Source organism: Dipteris shenzhenensis, chromosome 1 (assembly GCF_047967505.1).
Source record: "Dipteris shenzhenensis isolate YYH24624 ecotype China chromosome 1, Dip_SZ_1.0, whole genome shotgun sequence".
Lineage (NCBI taxonomy): Eukaryota > Viridiplantae > Streptophyta > Polypodiopsida > Gleicheniales > Dipteridaceae > Dipteris > Dipteris shenzhenensis.
Window position 1 is genome coordinate 14627233 of NC_141596.1, and position 20348 is coordinate 14647580.

At 43.1% G+C, this 20348-nt stretch overlaps 1 protein-coding gene across 2 annotated transcripts in view; it reads right to left on the reverse strand.

Moving 5' to 3' along the window:
• Positions 1-472: 472 nt before the first annotated feature.
• The window catches only part of UVH6 (RAD3-like DNA-binding helicase protein), a 113418-nt gene continuing 93542 nt past the window's right edge, over positions 473-20348 (reverse strand). For both annotated transcript variants that reach the window (XM_087379927.1, XM_087379930.1), the window contains exons 6-11: positions 20189-20313; positions 5018-5107; positions 3172-3250; positions 2914-2990; positions 1154-1262; positions 473-981 (exon numbers count right to left, since the gene is read on the reverse strand). In XM_087379927.1, coding sequence (XP_087236053.1) covers positions 868-981; positions 1154-1262; positions 2914-2990; positions 3172-3250; positions 5018-5107; positions 20189-20313 — 594 coding nt within the window. In that variant the 3' untranslated portion in view covers positions 473-867. The remainder of the gene's footprint in view (positions 982-1153; positions 1263-2913; positions 2991-3171; positions 3251-5017; positions 5108-20188; positions 20314-20348) is intronic.

A 20348-nucleotide genomic window follows, 5' to 3' on the forward strand; every position in this document is an offset into this window, starting at 1 on the left:
TTTCCATCCTAGGGCTTGATCATCAAAGTGATTTGGACCATTGATTGTTGATCCATTCGGCCATGGTATGCATTGGTGCAATTTTTGTTCAGCTCTATTCTTAATGGGAAGCGAATGCGAAGCCAAAGATGACTAAAGAAATGTGTGCATATAGTAGGCCCAAAGGCACGTCCAAGAACCTTTATTTATGAAAGAGGTTAAGATAAAAGAGCAGTAGAACAAGAGAGATGTATCACAAACCAAACATCGAGCTGTGAGAAAGACAAAGCACAAATTTGTAGAATGCAAGTTCATGGGGACAAGAACTAGGCGGCTTATATCCGATGAATAATTATAAGTGGCACACAATGTTGTTAAGATGGCGCAGGAAACAAACATGCTTATTTCTCGCCTTTGTAGACAAATTTCTTCATATTCTTCCTGCCAAAGAAGAGAGGAAATTTCTTCATATTTAAAAAGTTCAGGGCTCTATGAAAACGATTTATTGACACTTAAAAGAGTTATCCATGGCAGTCCCTCATTGATTTGCACCGATGCAATGTTGCTGCAGTAGTAATATAACTTCAACAAAATATATTACGAGCTTTTCTGTGTAGACTTCTTAGCAAAAAGAATGATATCACTCGACGAAGCGATCGGTAGGGTGAAACATAGTCTGAACTGCCTTCACAATCCTGTCTTTCCAAAAGATACAAATTATCTTACAATCTTGGACCCATACAAGGGATTCAGTGAACGTTCAAAAACGTCAAAAACCACTTTATGTACACGTGTGAGGGCATGTCAAAATGCTCAAGTGACCTTATTTTACATTCCCGAAGATCTGCTAAACCATATTTCACTATGAAATTATTGCTGACATAACTTTTAGAAGCCAGCATTTGACTGAGCCTCCATACTTTCCAAATCAGCCTGTGATAGCAAAGTCTTTCTGTTTCCTGTACCTGCCTTATCGTATGGTTGGGCCATGCGTCTGAGAAACTGAAGCAAATAACAGCATAGATGCAAGTATAAATTATAATGAAACAGTTTCTGTAGAAAATTTATATATAAAAAGGTCTTGTATCTAAAATAGAACGCCATAAACATACATGCTTCTATCAATCTTCTTGGTTGTATCCACTTACAATAAGGTAAAAAATGTATCGCATACCTCACGTACTATATGAAGAGACATGTCGGTGCTCAAATTGAGGTGTGCATCTTTCAAATGTGCCAGTATCCAACCTGGCAGCTTTGAGCGCTTATCATGTCTATTATATCTGTAAGAAAATATCCCAGAGCCATAGTCCACAGTGAGCAATCCAGTCCCTCTTCAAACACAACTGTCGATACAATTTGGCTAACTTCAGTCTAGCCCTTAAAGAGCTTTAAGAACTTTTTAGTGGCGAATTTGAGACCACAAAGACAGAAAGCACAATATGAAGACTAGGTTTTGTTCAAACTAAGCATCTTATACTCCTAATTGAGTGGATTCAGGCCAAACCTCCTTAAATAAAGCGCTGTCACATGACTGTTCATGTCCATCTCACATCTACAAAATCTAGCTTAAAAGTTACTCTTGTAGAAGGCACACATATATGAAAGCCTCATCTGATATCTTAGTTCTTACAGGCAAATTTGCACTAATGAGGATAGATTGGAAACCTTCATTCAAGCAGTGTGGGCCATCACAACAACACATTTTCCCGGGACGCTTTTTGGCACAAAGAATGTCATTAATAATGGCACTGAGCTCCCTGCTAAACTTGCTCCTCCCTTCTCTCCACCCTCACCTTTGCCTTTGAGCCCGCCATCCTCCCTAACCTCCCTTGCCCTTTTCCAAGTTCCCCTTCTGCCTTATCCGCTCATCCTGCCCCTCTCCACCCTTTGATGGCGGAAAGGGGCTTCTGCCTACTTTGACATTTTGAGCAGAGGTCTTCTTTCCCGCTTTTTTCATAGGACCCTTTTCTTTTTTTCCACCCCCTATTTCCTCTCTGCTCTTCCTTTTTTCGCCTTCCTCTCCCTTTTCAAGGGCAGATTTAGAGTTCTTCAAACTCAAGGCATCGATTTCAGATGGTCACCTCCAAGCCTAACCAGAGGACCTCAAATGACAGCTTCCTTGACTCCCTTTGCCTAAGGATAAAAAGCTAGTCGAGCACACCGACCAAGTACTCATGGACAAGGCTATGGTAGGGCTTATTGTGGGTCTCACACCCACTCGATGACAAATTCGTGATTGATTACACGCAAGTCTTGCACAGGAGGGTGACCACATCTAGCCTGCAACTATGTTGAGCGTGGAATATTTTAAGGGTGCGGAGTATTCTTACCCCATCTTACCACCATAGGGACATCTCCCACCTTCCGGTAATTTAGTCCACCTCACCTTTCAAGATATTTTCAGCTCAAGAATAATGGCCCCCTCCCTTTCATCAGGCCGATCACCTCCAAGACCTTGGACAAGGTCTTGGGTCTGCATGTGGAGATAGAGACAGCTGTTCCTAGACAGGACAGTTCTCCTATATTGAAGTCCCTCTCATGACCAGTACTGATGGGGAGAGGATGGGACACTGCAGTATAAGCCATCATCTGTGCTCTTTATACAAGTGCCAGTGAGGCCCTCTAGCTAAGTACTTTTTCCTTTTCAGCTTCAGTAACACGCAAAGCATAGTGCCCTTTTCATGATGATCTGGTGCTGCAAGGCTTGTGCTTTTTGCTGGCATTTCCTTATTCTTGAATTGACTGACTCACACAAGCATGATTATTTAGATTTGTCTACCCTGTTGTTTGCCTAGGAACTAATGAAATGCACTGCCTGATGGATTTGGTCCTGTAAAGATCAAGAAAGCTTGCTGGCCTTCAATTAGTTGACAAGGATATTCCATTATAGAATGCCACTACTGTAGAATCTATTTAGCAGTTAGAGCCAACCTCTTATCAGCAAAGATCATCATTCCATAGTCTGCCTTGGATCGAATGACACGGCCAACACATTGAGCAGCCTGTCTCTACAACCACATGAATGAGCTGTCATAAAGCACTCCCAGCAGCAAACATTCAAGAATTTCCTGTACGTTGCTGTCAACCACTGTAAGATCTACTTCAAAATTTAAGACCAATCCAAGCTAAAAAGTTCTCAGAAAAGAAGAACTGAAAGCAGGAAACAGCAATAGTAAAATCTGCACATACCACTGCATCAAATGTAAGGAAATCACCCTCCTTAATTTGAAAAGTCTCCCTTAAATACTCCAATCGAGCTATAAGAATTCTGCATCCAATGTATGGGAATGATGTGAGTCTCACTTCTAACAGTGTCATATACAAGAAAGGAAACAGGTTAAACGAAATTCTGCATCCACATTATCAAAATGCATACCGTACAAGAACAGAATATAGGCTTAGATGGTAAGCAGCTCTACCTAGCAGAATAGAGATTGGAAGTTACAATTCCAAAGCATTTTGAAAGGAAGATCTGTGTTGTTAACTAGAAAACTGTGCAATTACAGCACAAAATGTCTGTTATCTGCGCCCTGGCCTTGCAAATCAAGCGGTCATTGTTCTTGCTTCCTTTTAAGTTTTATGTAGAGGAGAAATTGATTTTATACAGAGATGCATCTATTCACTTTGGTGGCATGGCACAAAGCCCCCTGATGTGAAGCATCAAGTTGCCTGAGCAAAATTCTGCTAGCTTTAGTTCGTCTATTGGCTTAAAAATGGGGGTCAATTTAACACCTTCTCATATCAATTTTTCCCCATGCCTCTACCACTGTCAGGATGCAAAGGCGAAGCAGGAGATCTTCTACCAATTGGGTAACACACCACTCCTACATGTTAGAGGTGTCAAATCCTTGAAGGAAGCTTGGGAAATGCTTGAAACGCTTTATCAAACCAAATCGATGGCAAACAAGACTTACCTGAGGCGCCAACTGCCCAATCTCAAGATGAACGAAGACGGCTCAATTACTGGACACATATTGCGGTTCAAGACCTTCACCGAACAATTGCTGTTAAATGGAACGACAATTGAGGAGGACCAGGAGTGCATTCTGTTTCTGAATTGATTGCCAGATCCTACGATCACTTGAATGTAATGCTGAGCGCCTTTACAGAAGAAATGAAGTTTAAAGAGCTGGCCATTATAATATTGCAAGAAGAGATTCGTCAGGAGCAGAATCATAGAGCAAAAAGCCAAGACACAGGCGCGATGACAGCTTTCTATGCAAGTTCGAGACAATTCAAGAAGAGAAGCAATCGCAAAGCAAATTCCAATTCTTGGAATGCAAGCAGCTCTTCCCAGGTCAATATGAGCAAGCGAGAGCGTTTCTACTGCGGCAAGCTGGGAAAAACTGCAGAAAGAAGATGGAGGACTTGAAGACCAGGAGGGCGGAAGCAAATGCAACGACAAGGGAGAAATATTGAGCTTTTAACTTCTTCTAAAGCTGGTTACTGAGCTGATTGAGAGATAGACTGTTAGATGGATAGTTTAATAGTTGGATGGTGATGATGCATGATTTACGGGAGGACGTTAGAACATTGGTAAATCAAGCATCGAAGAAGAGTGTTTGTAATCAGTGTAAGGTACTGGCCTCATTATCCCCGCCAGCCCTCCCTATACCAGCTATTTCCTCTCAGAGAGAAGAGTCTGCTATTGCTAACAGAACTGCAGTTTCTTCTCGAGCGGCCGTAAGACGGGCTATGGGTACCGGCAGATTGCGGCCAATCTCTCATTGTTAGCGACTAAATAAAAGCAATGTTAATAGAATTGGGTAATCTGCGTTGAGAGATGTGAATCATTGGGAAGGAAGCATGCAGTGTAAATGCATTACATGCAATCAGTTGTAACCAGTCAACCTGCCGAAGGGCTATTCGTGAGGACGATTTCCTGAATACAATGCACCGATTTGCACCATCTCCGGTCTCCTTCTTGGTTTAATCACAGTTGTAAGAGTTTGCTTGTATTTCAAACAGTTTAATCAGGCCAAGACATAATTTTGACAATTTTAAACGAATAAACATAAAACTTGAAAGTTTATACCTGCTCAGCGTGTACTGAAAAGGTACTCCATACATAATGACCAAGCGCCCATAGTGACGATCAAAATCAATACCTTCTGCAACTTTGCCCCTGCAATAAATGCCCAAGAACAGCTTTAACACCTCAGAAAATGGAGTTAGGGTTTGACCCATGAAATCCAAACATGCATACTGTGCTCTATGCACTTAGCATTGCTACTTACAACAGCAACCCAAACAGGCAGGGCCAGATCATCTGTTTACATATATTCCGAGGTTCACACACATCGATATGCTGAATTTTTATCACTTCTCCTTTTGAATATAAATGTCAGCATTGTTAAGAATGGTTATTTGAGTGCCTTCTTGCAAAACTGTAAAAGGTAAGATATGGGCACATTAGCTAGTCTGTTAGGAACTTGTGGGTTCTACATATGTTACCCTACATTTCATTGGACTCAATTTAAACCATTGTCGAATACACAACTCATCTCCCCATCACTCGTTTCCCTTCACATTATCACTTCCCACTACTCTCTCCTCACCCCCTTCCCACTCTTTCCATGAATCTTCCTCCTCTTCTTTTCCCTCTCCAAGTTGAAACTCTCCCCTTTATTCATTGTATCAGAGCCCCTTCTTGGCTACAACTTCAAAGATGAGCTCTCCCTCTCTTTCTGCTTCATTCCCTTCAGCTCAGATCTCCTTCACAATCGGACTATTAGATGTTCACGTCTTTCATGGGGAAAGCTTCTAGGTATGTCTTGAGTGAAACAATATTTCTACTCTTTAAGAAATTGTCTCCTCTCTTGCCCCGCAAAATGCCCGATAAGTGATTGAATACTTCAGTAGCACTTGTACCTTGGTCAATGAAAGCACCAAGCAACTGTAGCTAGATTGATACGCATTGCCTCAAAGATTGTGGAGGATACAAGAAAGTGGATAAGCAAGTAGGTAGTGACCAATGTAATAATGGGTTAGGGACACTTTTTGACTTTACGAGATTCTTCCCTCTAACCTCAATTAGAGGTCGAGTTAGTCACCACACATGTGACCCTAGTTAGGGTACATCCTAGGGTTTTGTCTTTATGACTAATTTAGTGTTCTCTTTCAGCTTCCATTTGGTATCAGAGTAGGCTTCCCGTGCTCCCCACAGCACCTCCCCTACACCTGTGGAGCATTTCTATCACAAAAACCTTGTGTTTCATCCTGAAGAAAGCCTGCAAAAGTTTTGTGTTTGATCAGCGGCCTTCATTTTTCATCTCTGGCGAGCTCCAAGAGCTGCTCCTAAGGTAGGCGACTGATTTTGGAGCAGTCTTGCATTTGCTGAAGCCATTCTCTCTGCTAGTCGGATGTCTTTTGCCTTTGTTTGAAACGGCTTTGTTGTCTAGAGCAAGCACCTTTAGGCGACTTGCTTCCCAGCCCTGTTCCAACCTTCTCCATAGTTGCTAGTCAAAACGGAAGAAATAGAAAAACCAGGGAAATTGAGTTTCTGGCCCCCGCCGAAACGGAAACGGAAGAAACGGCAATATGGCACAATTTATGTATAAAAAGTTAATTTTTATACATAATAAAATTATCAATAGAGTGCAAATTATACATAATACAATTATCTATACTTGAAGCATCATGCATGCTTCTATGATTCTAAATTCCTATGATGATTGATCTATCTATTATTGTCTATTATCCATAAATGATGCTTCAATCAACATGCATCATGAACTAAGTTCTAGCTTCTAACTTCTAACAAGTTTGAAGTTACAACAATTTGAAGTTTGAGAGGGAGGGTGGAGAGGTAGGAGTCGAAGGAGGATGCGAGGTAAGAGAGGAGAGGATGGAGGGATGGAGAGCTGAAAGCAGGCTGAAAATGGAGAGCAGCTACAAGCCTACAAGATGGAGAGGATGGAGAGCAGGCTGCGGGTGCCAGGGCTCAGGAATCAAAGATGGAGAGGCTGGAGAGCAGCAGCATGAGAGGCGGCGGAAATGACGACAAGAGGCGACGAATCAGCGAAAAATGGTTTAATCAAAAGAGGGCCATCCAAAAAAAAAAAAAAAAGATTGCGAAACGTATCTGTGTTTCCGTTTCCAGGCCAGAAACGGCTGTTTTTGGTAACTATGGCCCTCTCGAACAGATTTCTTGGCAAGCGACTGGTTTTTTGGCACTTTTTGAGCTCTCTGTCTATCTTGGACTGTTTCTCACCTCCTACAAGACTCCTACAACAGGGCAACTTTAACAAGAGCAATTTTGGTGCATTTCGAAGGAGTTTTTCAGAGAAAACAGCTGCTGATTGTCAGTTCCAGACTGTTTTGATACATTTGCTGCCAATTGCCTCTTTTTAAGAGCTTTTAGAGGTGCTACAGCATAAGGCAACCACTTTTCTTCTGTTTTTCTTGCTGCAGCACACATTTCTAAGGAAGCTGCGCCTGTTTTTCACATGCAACACGTTTTTTGAGGTGAAATTTGGGATTGTTTTCCGGTTTACCAGCTGGTCAACTCATTTGGAGACTGTTTTTGAGTTTCTAGAGCTGCCTACTAGCTGTTTTGAGCCTGGTTCAAGCAGTCTTGTGAAGGAACAGCTTGTTTTTTGCACCCCGAATGCATTAAGAGCCCACTGCCATTTGCTATTTTGGTCAAAACAGAGGTGATTTCAGTGGGATATATGCATTATTAATGCCAAGCATTGGCTAGTTTGGGCAAAGATTCAGAGTGTGCGATACACTTCCAAGTGTTGGAACATTGAAAGGAAAGAGTAGAGTGGACACAAAATCAGAATACTTGCTTATAGAATGAAGAAAAGAGAGGTCCTTAAGTAGGCACCTCATACAAGGTCACTGACATCACTGATGACCTCAAAGCTCCACAATCATCTCCTCAATCTGCTCCTAGATTCACTCAATCATCCTATGTGGCTTTTCCACCACCTAACTGTGCTTGTGGGCACCTAACTGTGCCTCTAGCACTCACACATAGAAACATAAGGTGTGCCTGAGGCATACACCTTGAGATATCCCAACAAACCCCCCCTCAAGGAAATGCCTCAGGCTATGTCAAGGATACATCTAGTCTCATAGTTTCTCATGCCATCTCATGGTGGTCAAGGATAAATCTATGGCTAGGTTCTCATGCTAGCAAGGGTTCCCTTGGGTGTAAGGTAAACAAAAAGGGATACAAAAAGACCTTCCAATGGTTATCTCCCCTGCATGTACATGCACACAATGTCTGCAGGAGGTACCATGGAACAAAACATAAACATGGCCTACATCATAAGGTGACCAGAGGTGTTTACAAAACACACAAAACACAATAGTTTATTTTCATTCATTTTGGAGGACTATCCAGGCTGAGTACCTTGACATAAAAAGAGAGATCTGGAGCATACATAGAGATGATTTAAAATGCATAATCTTCATGGGATGCCTCATCTTGTGGAGGCTCATTCACTGTAAGTAGATTTGCATTTTCTGTCTTTGCTTTGGCTCTGCAAAACTTCTCACTATGGTTGTTTTTGCCACAGTGCTTGCATGGATTAACTTTGACGCAGTCCTTTGAAAAGTGATTTGTCTTTCCACAGTGATTGCAAGGAGTATACTTGCCCTTCTGGAATTTCATAACATAAGCAGTGTCATTGCCTTTCCTTAGCTCCATATGCCTTTCTTCTTCTTGGAGAGCTGAGATAATACCTTCAAGGTTAGGATTGGGAAGATTTTTCAAAGTGCTAACAATGTGATCAAAACTTTCAGGCATACTCTTAAGTAACACTGCCATAGCATCATCAGGGGTGATAGGAGAGTTGATAGAAGCTAATTGAGTCATAAGACTCCGCATATAGTTGACATGAGCAGCTAAAGTAGTATCACTTGCCATCTTTAATTCAAAGAAAGAGATTTTAAGTGATAGTTTAGAGATGTGAGAGCTTGCACCAAAAATCATGTCTAGCTTCTGCCAAGCTTCCGAAGGAGACTCCAAGTCAGAGATATGATGTATGTAATCATCACCCAAAGCTAAAGCAATTATACCATATGCTTTTTCTTCTGCCGGTCGTGTCGGAGTTGAAGATTGTCCAGCATTTGAGGCCGTAGAAGAAGCGGTAGGAGTAGGTTTGACAAGTCCCCATAAGTTCTCCCGCATCAATGCAAATTTCACCTTCATTTGCCATGTATGGAAGCCCTTTCCATTGAACTTCTCAAGATTATATAAGGTAGCCATGAGAGGGTCTAACCCAGATATTGGGCAATGTCTATCTCTCTTACAAGGCAAAAATAACTGAAATACTTCCAAAGTATGAGCACTTGATGTAGCAAATAGTAGTGACTAGATTTCAAGCAGTGATGCTTCCTTTTACATGCTTCATAGAAGTGGATGAAATAAACACTTTCCAATCAAAACCAGGTCTAGCAAGTCAAAACAAAACTGAAGCAACACTTGTAGTGAAGTTATTGAAAACTTCAAAAGACCAGAAATGCTAGAGTAGCATTTTATGTAGCATCATTTTCAAAAGCATGTCAAAACTGTCAAAACTAGAGAGCTGAACTTGGAGGGCTCATAGCTCACTCTTCAAAGCAAAAGAAAGGGGGCTTTCTGAGGCAAAAGAAAGCTGGTATACCACAGTAGATCCTCTGGGAAGAAGAGGCGAAAATATGCGTCAGGTCGCCTTCTCCTTCTTCAACAAAGTCGACTGGTTTTTCTCTGTTTTCTCCTTCAATATGCAGCCATTGCTGCTCAGATTTCAGCACAAGGTAGCTCTAGGTATGGAGAAGCTTACCCTGAAAGGAATTAGACAAAGACGGAGCAGGCGCAGAGAAAACGCAGGAAGAAGAATCGACGACTTTCGTACATTGGCGACCGGTAGAGCGTGTAGTTCTTCAATTGCTTGCAGCCCGAAATTCGCCCCAACAAGAGGGATCTCCAATTGGAAGGGCGTGGGAAATGGGTGAGAATTGGAGGAGAACAAGCTCAAGCAAATTTTTGGAAGAAGAGGGAGAGATGGTGAAGAAGAAGAAGAGGAAGAACATGATGATGTGGCAGAAATGGGCTCAAGGGGGATCAAATGGCTCTGATACCATGTTGGAACACTGAAAGGAAAGAGTAGAGTGGACACAAAATCAGAATACTTGCTTATAGAATGAAGAAAAGAGAGGTCCTTAAGTAGGCACCTCATACAAGGTCACTGACATCACTGATGACCTCAAAGCTCCACAATCATCTCCTCAATCTGCTCCTAGATTCACTCAATCATCCTATGTGGCTTTTCCACCACCTAATTGTGCTTGTGGGCACCTAACTGTGCCTCTAGCACTCACACATAGAAACATAAGGTGTGCCTGAGGCATACACCTTGAGATATCCCAACACCGAGCAAGGGAGGCTTGTGGACAATCTTAAGGTGCAAGTGTTGGCTTTTGCCACAGCACGTGAACTTCGAGTTTGTTGCCTTCCTACAGGTACTTGGAATGCCTCAAAACAACCCCAATGATATTTTCGATATCCTTGCCTAGGAGGATAAGTTGGATGGCACCAACTATTCCCTTTAGAGTTTTATGTTAATCTTTTGGTTGCCAAAGGGCTTTGGGACTATCACATGCAATGAAGCCCATCCCGCTCCTGTTGCGCTAGGAACAACTCCGCAGCAAGGGAGGGTCGTGGCGGTGGTGCAAGGTATGGGCAACAAGGACAAGCGCAAGCAGCTGCAAGTAATACTACTAAGCAGAGGAGATGGAATACTCGTGATGCACAAGACTTATCCTTGATCTCACCTTAAGTGAAGAGGTCTCTTATTCCTCATATTCAGTCTTGCCGAACTTCAAAGCATGCTTAGGATATTTTGGAAGCTATGTATCAAGCTCATAATGAGGCTAGAGTCTCATTCTTGTGGCGGTGCACATGGATGAAGGGGATTCTATGGCAAACCATAGCACTAAAATTCAAGATATGCATAAGCAATTGTTGAATATAGATTAAGTCATTCCAGATTCGCAGCTTGTTTCTACTACATTGAACTCCTTATCAGAGTCTTATCTTTCCTTCCATGTGCCACTCAATTTATCTATGAGGTAAAATCAAAAGCCTCTCACTTTTCAAGAGGTGGTAGGAGACTCGAAGGAATATGTCAGCAAGTGCGCATAGTGGAAGCACACTTATGCTGCGAAAGATAATGGTCAAAGGAAGATATCAGCCCAGATATAATACAAGTCATAGTTCTAGACATACTTGTAGACATGTTTGTGGTAAGGATAAATAGAATGCCGGTATGTCTCATTAGAAAGCAAAAATGCCATTATTGCAAAAAGTTGGGTAATCACATCAGTGAGTGTCTGAAGAGGCTAGCAAAGGAGAAGAGAAAAGAGTCAAGAGTCAAGAGTCAAGTATGGCTATTTCAGGTTCAGCCACTAATGTAGAAAATGATGATGCTTCAGCTCATCTTGTGAAGCTTGTTCACTTGCAATTATGACCCCTCTTGGGAGTCACGCACTTTCAGCGTGAATGAAATGGTGGACACTTGGTATTTTGATAGTGGGGCCTCTTGACACATGATGTCTAGAAGAGACTTGTTTGACATCTTGTCACGTGCACCGTTCGCAAGAAAATCTCACGTGCCAACAATTCTTCTTATCTGGTTAAAGGGATTGGAGAGATTTTGCTCACAATCCTGGATGGCTCCAATCTCCACATCCAGGATGCCTTGTTTGTCCCTCATATTAAAAAGAATTTACTTTCCGTATCCTCTTTAACTTGAAGAAGTTTAAGTCATTTTTTAGGATGACCGATATGGTCCGTGACAGAGAGAGTGATTATTCTTTGGTTTTGACAAGCACACTTTGTCACAGTTTATTTCTGCTTGATGCCTGTGATAAGAGAGCACATTCAGCATATGAAGCTTCTACATCTACATCTCCCATGCGAGATGTAGAGTTATGGCATGCTCAATTTGGGCATGTGAACTCTGGCCGTCTTATGTTATTGCAGAAATTTAAAATGGTGGATGCCTTACCTCATTTGGAAGCCCCTCGTAAGCACGTATGTGAGGACTGTATTTTGGGCAAAATGCATATATTTTCATTTCCTAACAGTCTGCTAAAAAATTGCCACTTGTACAAGTGACATTTGCGGTCCGATGCGCATTGCGGACCCAATCCCTTGGGAGCCATTTCTATTTCGTTACTTTTATACATGACTTCATGAGATTTACTTGGGTCTAGCTCTCAAGCAAAAATAGAAGTATGCACTGTGTTTAAGCAGTTATTATTTTGGTAGAGAATCGTATGCACTGTGTTTAAGCAGTTGTTATTTTGGTAGAGAATCAATCTTGTTGTGTAGGGATGAAGACCACGTTGATCTCTCTTGCATGTAGGCGCTCTCAAACATAGCAACAATGTATCTCTACGGGTTTCGTTCGTGCATAAAACACAGGATTCCGCATCACAGCAATGGCACTTTGACTGTCCGTGAGAATTGGAGTAGACTCCTCCAATGATGCATGTAATAAGCCAGCCAACACCTCAACCAAACACAATCGATTGTGGTTCTAAAAGCTGCCACGTACTCAGCCTCATAGGATGAGGTAGCAACCATAGACCATTCCTTGGTCAACCAAGAAATGGATGAGTGTCCAAGAAAGAAACAATGATCATTGGTTGACTGCTTAGTATCAAGGTCACCAGCCCAATCAATTTTATGAAACATGAGATCTTGCTTTTGGTGATGGGTACCTCAGGTACATTTATGATATGGGACAACAGCAAGATGCAAAGACAAGAGGTGAAGATGAGGACTTTGGACGGATGTACATTTCAAAGACTCAGGATAGTATCTCAGTATTAGAGGACGTGGTGCATTGATCCAGATCCATACACAACAAAGGAGGAGGCTTGGAGGTTTTGGGTTTGAGATAGGAGACCCTTGCAAAAGCTTCAATGGGACCCATGAGAGTGAGTTTGGAGAGAGTCGAGACCCTTTCATTCAAGATGCCTTTTATCACTTATTCAATGAGATTATGCAACCAAATATTCCCCTTTTCAGCTATTCAGTTAGATTAGGCAGCAGGGATGGCCCGCTAATAGCAGAAATGTACCAGCACAGGCAGGGACTCTCTCAGCGGTCTCTTGAGGATGTTTGGTGCACACTCTAGAGGACAATTAATGGCCAAGGGCAATCTCCCACTTCCTTTGACTTTTGGCACATAGAACCCTCCCGTCGGTAGTCTCAAGGCACTTCATTTGGAATCGCCCATTGGCACAAAAGCTTCGGAGGAGAGCTTTGAGGATGGTCTTCACTGTGATTCACGATGAGATGCTGGTGGCCTAGGGCAGTGGCCTGGGTTACAAAAAGAGGACTTGTGGATATGAGGATATTCAGGGGATTTTGTCCTTCAAATTAGTGGGCATGAGTTGACCTTCATCCATACTCCCACCTCCACAAAGAAGGTGGACACTCGGACATAGATGGTAGTTGATAGCGAGCATCATTGCCGGGTACATATGGACAACTAGATGTAGGCATGCTATAGAGCAATAGACCACATCAGCCTCAGAGACAACACTAGCCAGCATTTGGCTACATATCATTCATACTCTCAGAGGTAAATAGGATAGATTCCAAGGAGACTCAGATCGGGATAGGCACTAATTGGAGCAGCTCCTTCTTGTGACTAGCCCGTGCTCAATTACTCAACTCGAGCTCCAAAGTCACACCCTTGACCAGCCCAAGAGCATGTACGTACAGCTTATGCTCCAACATATCAAACAGCTACAGCCCCTTGAATGCACGCATGAACCTGCCTTGCAGCTTCAGCCAGCCCGTGATCACATGTACAGACCAATCCCATCAGCAAGTTCGCCCCTTCATCTCGTGCATGCTCCTTTCTCCGAACCATAGATATGAGTGGTCTCAAGTGTGACTTGAAAAGGACAGCCACTCCCCAGAGAGTCGTACTCCGCTATCTCTCCTCAACTCCATCCTATGAGCTGACTCCCATGTGTATCTTGTTACTGTGGGCAGCCCTCTCTCTGGGCTCTCATGTGTCTCAGTGTAGAAGATCATATCTCTATTATTGTATGTCTTCGAGAGACCTCCCAAGTAGACCATAGTGTGCCATTACAATTCCATACTGCTATTTTCAGTCTGGTGGGTACACACATCCTATGAGCTCGACACTAATTCCCCCTCTTCCTTCTTTTCCTTTTCTTCCTTATCCTCCTTGTCTCCTCTTTCTCAGATGATCACCCTACCATCCCTATATACAGCCCATTTCCATACTTCTCTTGCTGCCATTACTCGTACCATACCTTCCCATCGGTGTTCTTGTTGTATAAGTGTGAGGTCATCATCCACGTAGATCATGGTTCCCTTCAAAGTCGCTCTCGTGCTCATAAGGGTCTTCCTATCCATGGCTGTCAAAAACTTGGCTTAGTCAGTGACTCAGGTTTACCCACCCTCCAAGCTGTCTCACAAGTGAGATTAACCCCCGTTTTTATGAACAGTATCTTGGTATCTCCCATTAGAGTGTCTCCCATTGGTAGACCCCTCACAAAGACATTTAGCGCTTTGTTGGTCCTCTTTTCCTCCTCAAGTGCCTCTGAGATGAATTCTTTCTTTGGGGCTGTTGTGCCCTTTTTTACCACATCTTTCAATTCCATCATCTTGGCTTCCCCGTTGCTGATTTGTTGTTTAAGCTCAGCATGTGTGCCTTGCATTGTTTCCTGCATGGTTGCAATCTCCTTCTTGATAGTGGCATTTTCTGTTTTTAGCTTTTCATTGCTTTGTAATTCCCTTCCGGAAACACTTTAATGTCCTTATTTGCTGCACTTCAATTTCAAGGGCATGCATCCTGTCCTGAGCTTGTTTTTTTCACATATCCATTCAGCCCTTTCTTTCTTCCATTCCTCCTTTTTGCCTCTTTTTTTTTTTCATTCCTCTTGCATTTCCCCCCCGTGTTTTTTCACTTCAGCAAGTGTCTTGTCTACATGTGCTTTCTCCGCAAGGAGGGCCATGTTTATAGATTCCAAAATGTCCATTTTTTCTATCAATGCAAGACATATCTTTTGAAGCCTTTTGAGACATTGGATGTAGTGTTTGGAGTTGTCCCTACTGTGTAGGCTGTCATGGCATTGTCAAGTGCTTGTTTCCCCCAAATATCCTCTACACATGCTCGTGTAGGCGTTGTGCAATTTCACTATTTTGCCACTGTTTTGCAGAGATGTAAAAGTGCAGAAATAAATGGATTCCTCACATATTTATTGTCCTGACTGATCTTCAGGTATGCTGATTGCTATTTCCTGTCCTTCCTGACCTTTTTTCAGGGCTGCATTGCGTGAGTTTGATGTTGAGGTCCTTCCTTCTGCACTCTTGAATCTGAAACTGTCTTTCTTCCTGCCTGTTTGCAGCTAGCGCATGTCCCGTGTGACTTGCGCGGCTATTTGTGAATGGCGCAGCAGAGAGCCCCTTTGCGGGGGCCTATGGAGGTGACCTAGCGGCCAGCAGCCCACGTGGGGGGCTGCGGGGGGGTGTACGGCGGCAGAGGATCCGGCATAGGGGCTAGAAGAGATCCACGTAAGGGCTAGAGGAGGCGCGCGAGCAGACCAGCCACAAGGGCCACGAAGGGCTGGTGGGGAGGGAGGGAGGGGCTAGAGGAGGGGTGGGAGCAAACCGACCACAAGGGCCACGAAGGGCTGGCAGGGAGGGAGGGAGGGGCTGAGATAGGATGAGAGAAAGAAAGAAAGAAAGAAAGATGTATTAACATCCGCAGGAGGCCTCACGAGCCTATGGGACAAAAGTGTGGAAACAAAGTAAACTCATACAAGCCATAGTGGCGAAGGGCTCGCTACGGCCCTCGCTAAGTATTAGAAAACACATAAACTGAAATACTAATGTAGTACATCATATCAAGTCAGGCCAGAAAAGCCAAATAGTATGTAACATGAGTGGGGCATGTCAGGCGCTCAGGGCTAATGCTCCAAGAACATGATCTGGCTCCATGTATCCAGGCTCCGTGATAGTTCTCTGGTGTGACACAAAGAGCTCACGTATCTGCATCTGTCGAGCTGTCTGGCACTGTGGTGGGGGGCGTGGTCGCCTCGAATCTCTGGATCCGATGGGCTATGTCAAGTGTAATGCCACGTCCGTGTTCGGAGTATCCTATCGCGGTGTCTGAGCATCTCATGAATGAAACCAGCCAAGCATCGCTGGTCTGGGTAGGAGAGGACGTGTGCCAAAATCCCGTAACTATCACACAGTATGCATATGTGCCTCTCCCTAGGTAACTGCTCTGCTCGGCCGCTCTCGGTACGAAGTCTGTGTGAAGAGACCCGGAACTGCCCAAGGGAGATCCTCAGCGAGTGGGGTGGGTGAATCTGCGTGTATCCTGGTGGATCAATGAAACCTTCCATTGTGATATGTAGGAAGTGATCTCTGTAGAAGCTCATCTTCACTGGAAGATCACTCGGGCCCAACCAAGTCCGGAATGTGTGTAGCTGTAGTAGATCCTCACGGATAACCTGGTTGACCTTGTCACAATACAAGTGTCTCCCTTCTTTTATGGAAGAGAGAGAGAGAGAGAGAGAGAGAGAGAGAGAGAGAGAGAGAGAGGACTACTGTTCACGATCCTTCCGCTACCCACACGACTAGGCGGCCCAAACCGCCTGCCAAAAGAAACGCCGGGTAAGAGAGTATATAGATAAAACTCCAGTCTAGGAAGAAAATCTATGGCATGTAGGCAGGTCCAAAGTAGATGTAGAATCGTCTCCCTGGGATGGGAACAAGTGTCAAGAAGGGCAAGCCAATGATGCTACACACTTCGCAGCCAAGAAAAAGCCCACCTGTAATGCGCCTATCAAACAACGCCATAAGAAAAGCCACTGTCGGAGAGGAATTTTACTGTTCCAAATGCGGCAAAGAGAGGTCTTCCACTAGGGTAGAGGTTTGTCAAGATGCCACATGTGAAGCCTGCTTCCAAATCCATGGTTGTGGGAGTGAGAGAAGATAAAATTATTGGCAGTAAGGTCTGCAAATGAAAAGGTAGAATAAACTGCAATGCCTCGATCAAACTTCCAATCCATCAAGGAAAGCATAGCAAACAGCCAGGGGACAGGCGGAAAAGATAGTAACCAATAGAGTCAAATAGGCCTATGATGCATTCCCAAGAAAAATTGTCTCCTAGCTTGAGGAAAAGACAACATGAAGCCTCGATCATCCACCACATCAGCCACAATAGAGATACCCAATCTATGCAGAAAATAAGCCTTTCTTGGCTGAAAACGAGCCAACAGAGGATCCAAAAACACGGCTTCAATGAATCATGCACTGTAGGCGGAGAGTATTGCCAAGATCTGGAGGACGGCTAGACCCATGTAGATGTTCTAGAAGAAGTTGCCAATCATAGAGCAATTTGGTAGAAAAGGGACAAACAGGTATGCGACCACGAAGATGCCCAAAGTCACATCAGATACGGAGACACATGCACACGTGCACACACTTTTTTATTTTGTGTGAAAATGTTGATACTTTATATTACAGTATGGCTATCCCAAAAAACGAGATATGCCAAATTACACTAACAGAAAATCTCACTATATGACAAGTATATATCATGTTCTATATAATGAATTTGCAAACAATCAAAGAGAGATTGCTGCAAAGAGTGCCTAAAAAAAGAGAAAGTGGAAAATGTAGGATCACCAAAGACTCCATGATTCCTATCCTTCCATAGAGTCCATAGTGCCCAATAACGAACCCAAGTTAAAAACAAATCAAACTCCTGTATGGGTGGATGAATCCCAAAAAGCCAGAAAAACTTCCCAAAGGTAGCATTAGGAAAGCGAATTCTCAAACGCTGCCCAAGGAAGCTCAAGAAATCACCAGTATGGGGGCAATGCCAAAGAAGATGAGGCACAAATTCCCACGGAACCAAAAATCTACGGCAAACAGCTGGAGCAATATTTCTACGTGCCAAAAGTTGCCTAGATGGAAGAACCCCAAGCAAAACTTGCCACAAAAAAACCTATTGTCGGAGGGGAATTTTTGAATTCCAAATCTGTTCAATCTCTTCCACCACCACTTTGCAAGACGAATCATTTGCCAAAACTGATTGGCCTTTTGAGAAACCCATGGCGGAGGTAGAAGTAATTTATATAAAGAAGAGATAGTAATGTGTGATAGCCTCAAAGGGTGGCAAGATGACCCTGGTGAAGAAAGAGTCAAATCCTGAAGATGGTCCTTAAGCTCTAATAGGGGAACCGGTTAAAAAGACTGGAGTGTACCAGTAATAGTTTGCCACATGGAACAGTAATGCATTCCAAGACCAAATTTTGCAGCAGCCAGAGGAAAAGAAAGGATAGTTCCATCATCATGAATAACATCCGCAACTAAATGGATTCCTTTCAAACTGAGGAAATATGACCGTCCGGCGTCTAGGCTCTTGCAATGCCAACGTAAGAGCAACAGCCTTTGACCAATGTATGCTCTTAACTCTTAGATAATTTCTTGCAATGAATCCCGACCATTCCATTTAAAATGAGAGAGGACATGCTTCCAATCCAATAACATATTTGAGACCAGAGGACAACCTTTGATCTTGCCATCAACACAACCCAAAAGAAAATCCCATTGTGTAGGCTGCCAGTTCCAAAAGCGTGCGTGTGCACGCACACGCACACACACACACACACACCCCTTTTTGGGGGTGAAAATTATCTTGCTTTTATTACAAAAATAAGTCTCAAAAAGGGGATATTCAGCTAAAACTTAAGAAAATCTCAATATATGACAAGAAAGCAGGATAATCAATATCCCAAGCCTACAGACAAGCAAAGAACGATTGCTGTAAGGAGGCCCGAAAAAAGAGTACTTCGCAAAGAGACGGATCACCAAAGGCCCTATAGTTTCCATCCTGTCATAGAGTCCATAGTGCCCAATAGCGAACCCAAGGGAAGAAAAGATCATATTCCTACCTAATAGGATGAACCCCAAACAACCAGAAGACCTTGCCAAAGCAAGCACTTAGAAATTGTACTTGTAAACGTTGCTGCAGAACTAACAAGAAATCACGAGTTTCTGGGCAATGCCAAAATAGGTGAGGCATAGTCTCCCATGGGGACAGACATCGTCATTGGTCAACAAAGAGCAAGCGCAACATGACGAAGTGCCAAGATCTGTCCAAAGGGAAGAACCCCAAGCAGAACTCGCCAAAGGAAAACGTGTTGCCAAACACACACATATTATATATATATATATGCTAGGATTACTTCAAGAGGAATTTTGAATTTGTCGATAACTCCCTTGTCCAAAGGCCATCTCCTTTGTCGTTTCCTTAATTGTGTTCAGCTCGCAGCCCACTATCATCCTATATAAAAGTCATTTGCATCCTTTCATTTTCCCATATAAAAGGTGCTACTCTTTCTCAACCTCTAAAATGAAATCGCAGGTCATCTAATTATTGTCCTAAGCCCCCTTGAACACGATTTCACTTTTTGGAGACACTGTTTCTCAATCTCTCTAAGCCATTGTGTTCCTCCTAGTGACACAACATACCGTGTAAACAAGGACTACCCCCTGTCAAGACGTGAAGTCGTGGTATATTTCTTGTGGCTCTAAATTTCATTTTTCAGTTGTGGGCTTTGGGAGTAAAAGCTGCTTTTCATAGCCACAACTCCCGTAGGTGCATAGATGTGCAGGTCTGGTACAAGAGTACTCTGCGTATATTTTTATAAGCCAGGTTTTGCTATATGAGGCATCAAATCCTACGTAAGAGGATTATGCCCTAATATCTCGCATTTCCTAAATAGCCCCACTATTTCATATCAAGCCCTCCCTAAAGGGATCTAGACCTCTTATAGTGCATCCACCTTGAGTTGTTGCCAATCCCATGTAGACTATGCTTGAATCCCTAGATCAATAGGATCCATGGACTCATTTGGCCTCAACCTTGAGCCTTGCACATTCGATGCCGCTCTTTCTTCCATAGGTTGGAAATAGGACTTTCAAATATATAATACAAACAAGAAAAAGCCCTGATCTTTAGTAGAAGACATAGGCCAACATGCTCAGACTCTTGTGCATAACTTTTCATATATCAAGCACAAATAGGGAATATCAGGAACATTAACAAGCAGCATTCAAATTCAAAAAAGGCATAGCACTACCACAGAAGAAATAGCAAATGAATTCCAAGTACATAAGGGAACCTGGCAACAGAGAAGGAACCTGGCAACAGAGAAAAATACTGCTCCACGCCCACAATCACAAGCCCTACGGTAATTATCAAGAGCCAAGGTTGTCTCAACTACATCCTGTGTCTCTATGAAAACAAGCTTGTGCTGCATGACTTCCTGTTGAAAACAGTTTTGACATTAGGATGATTGAT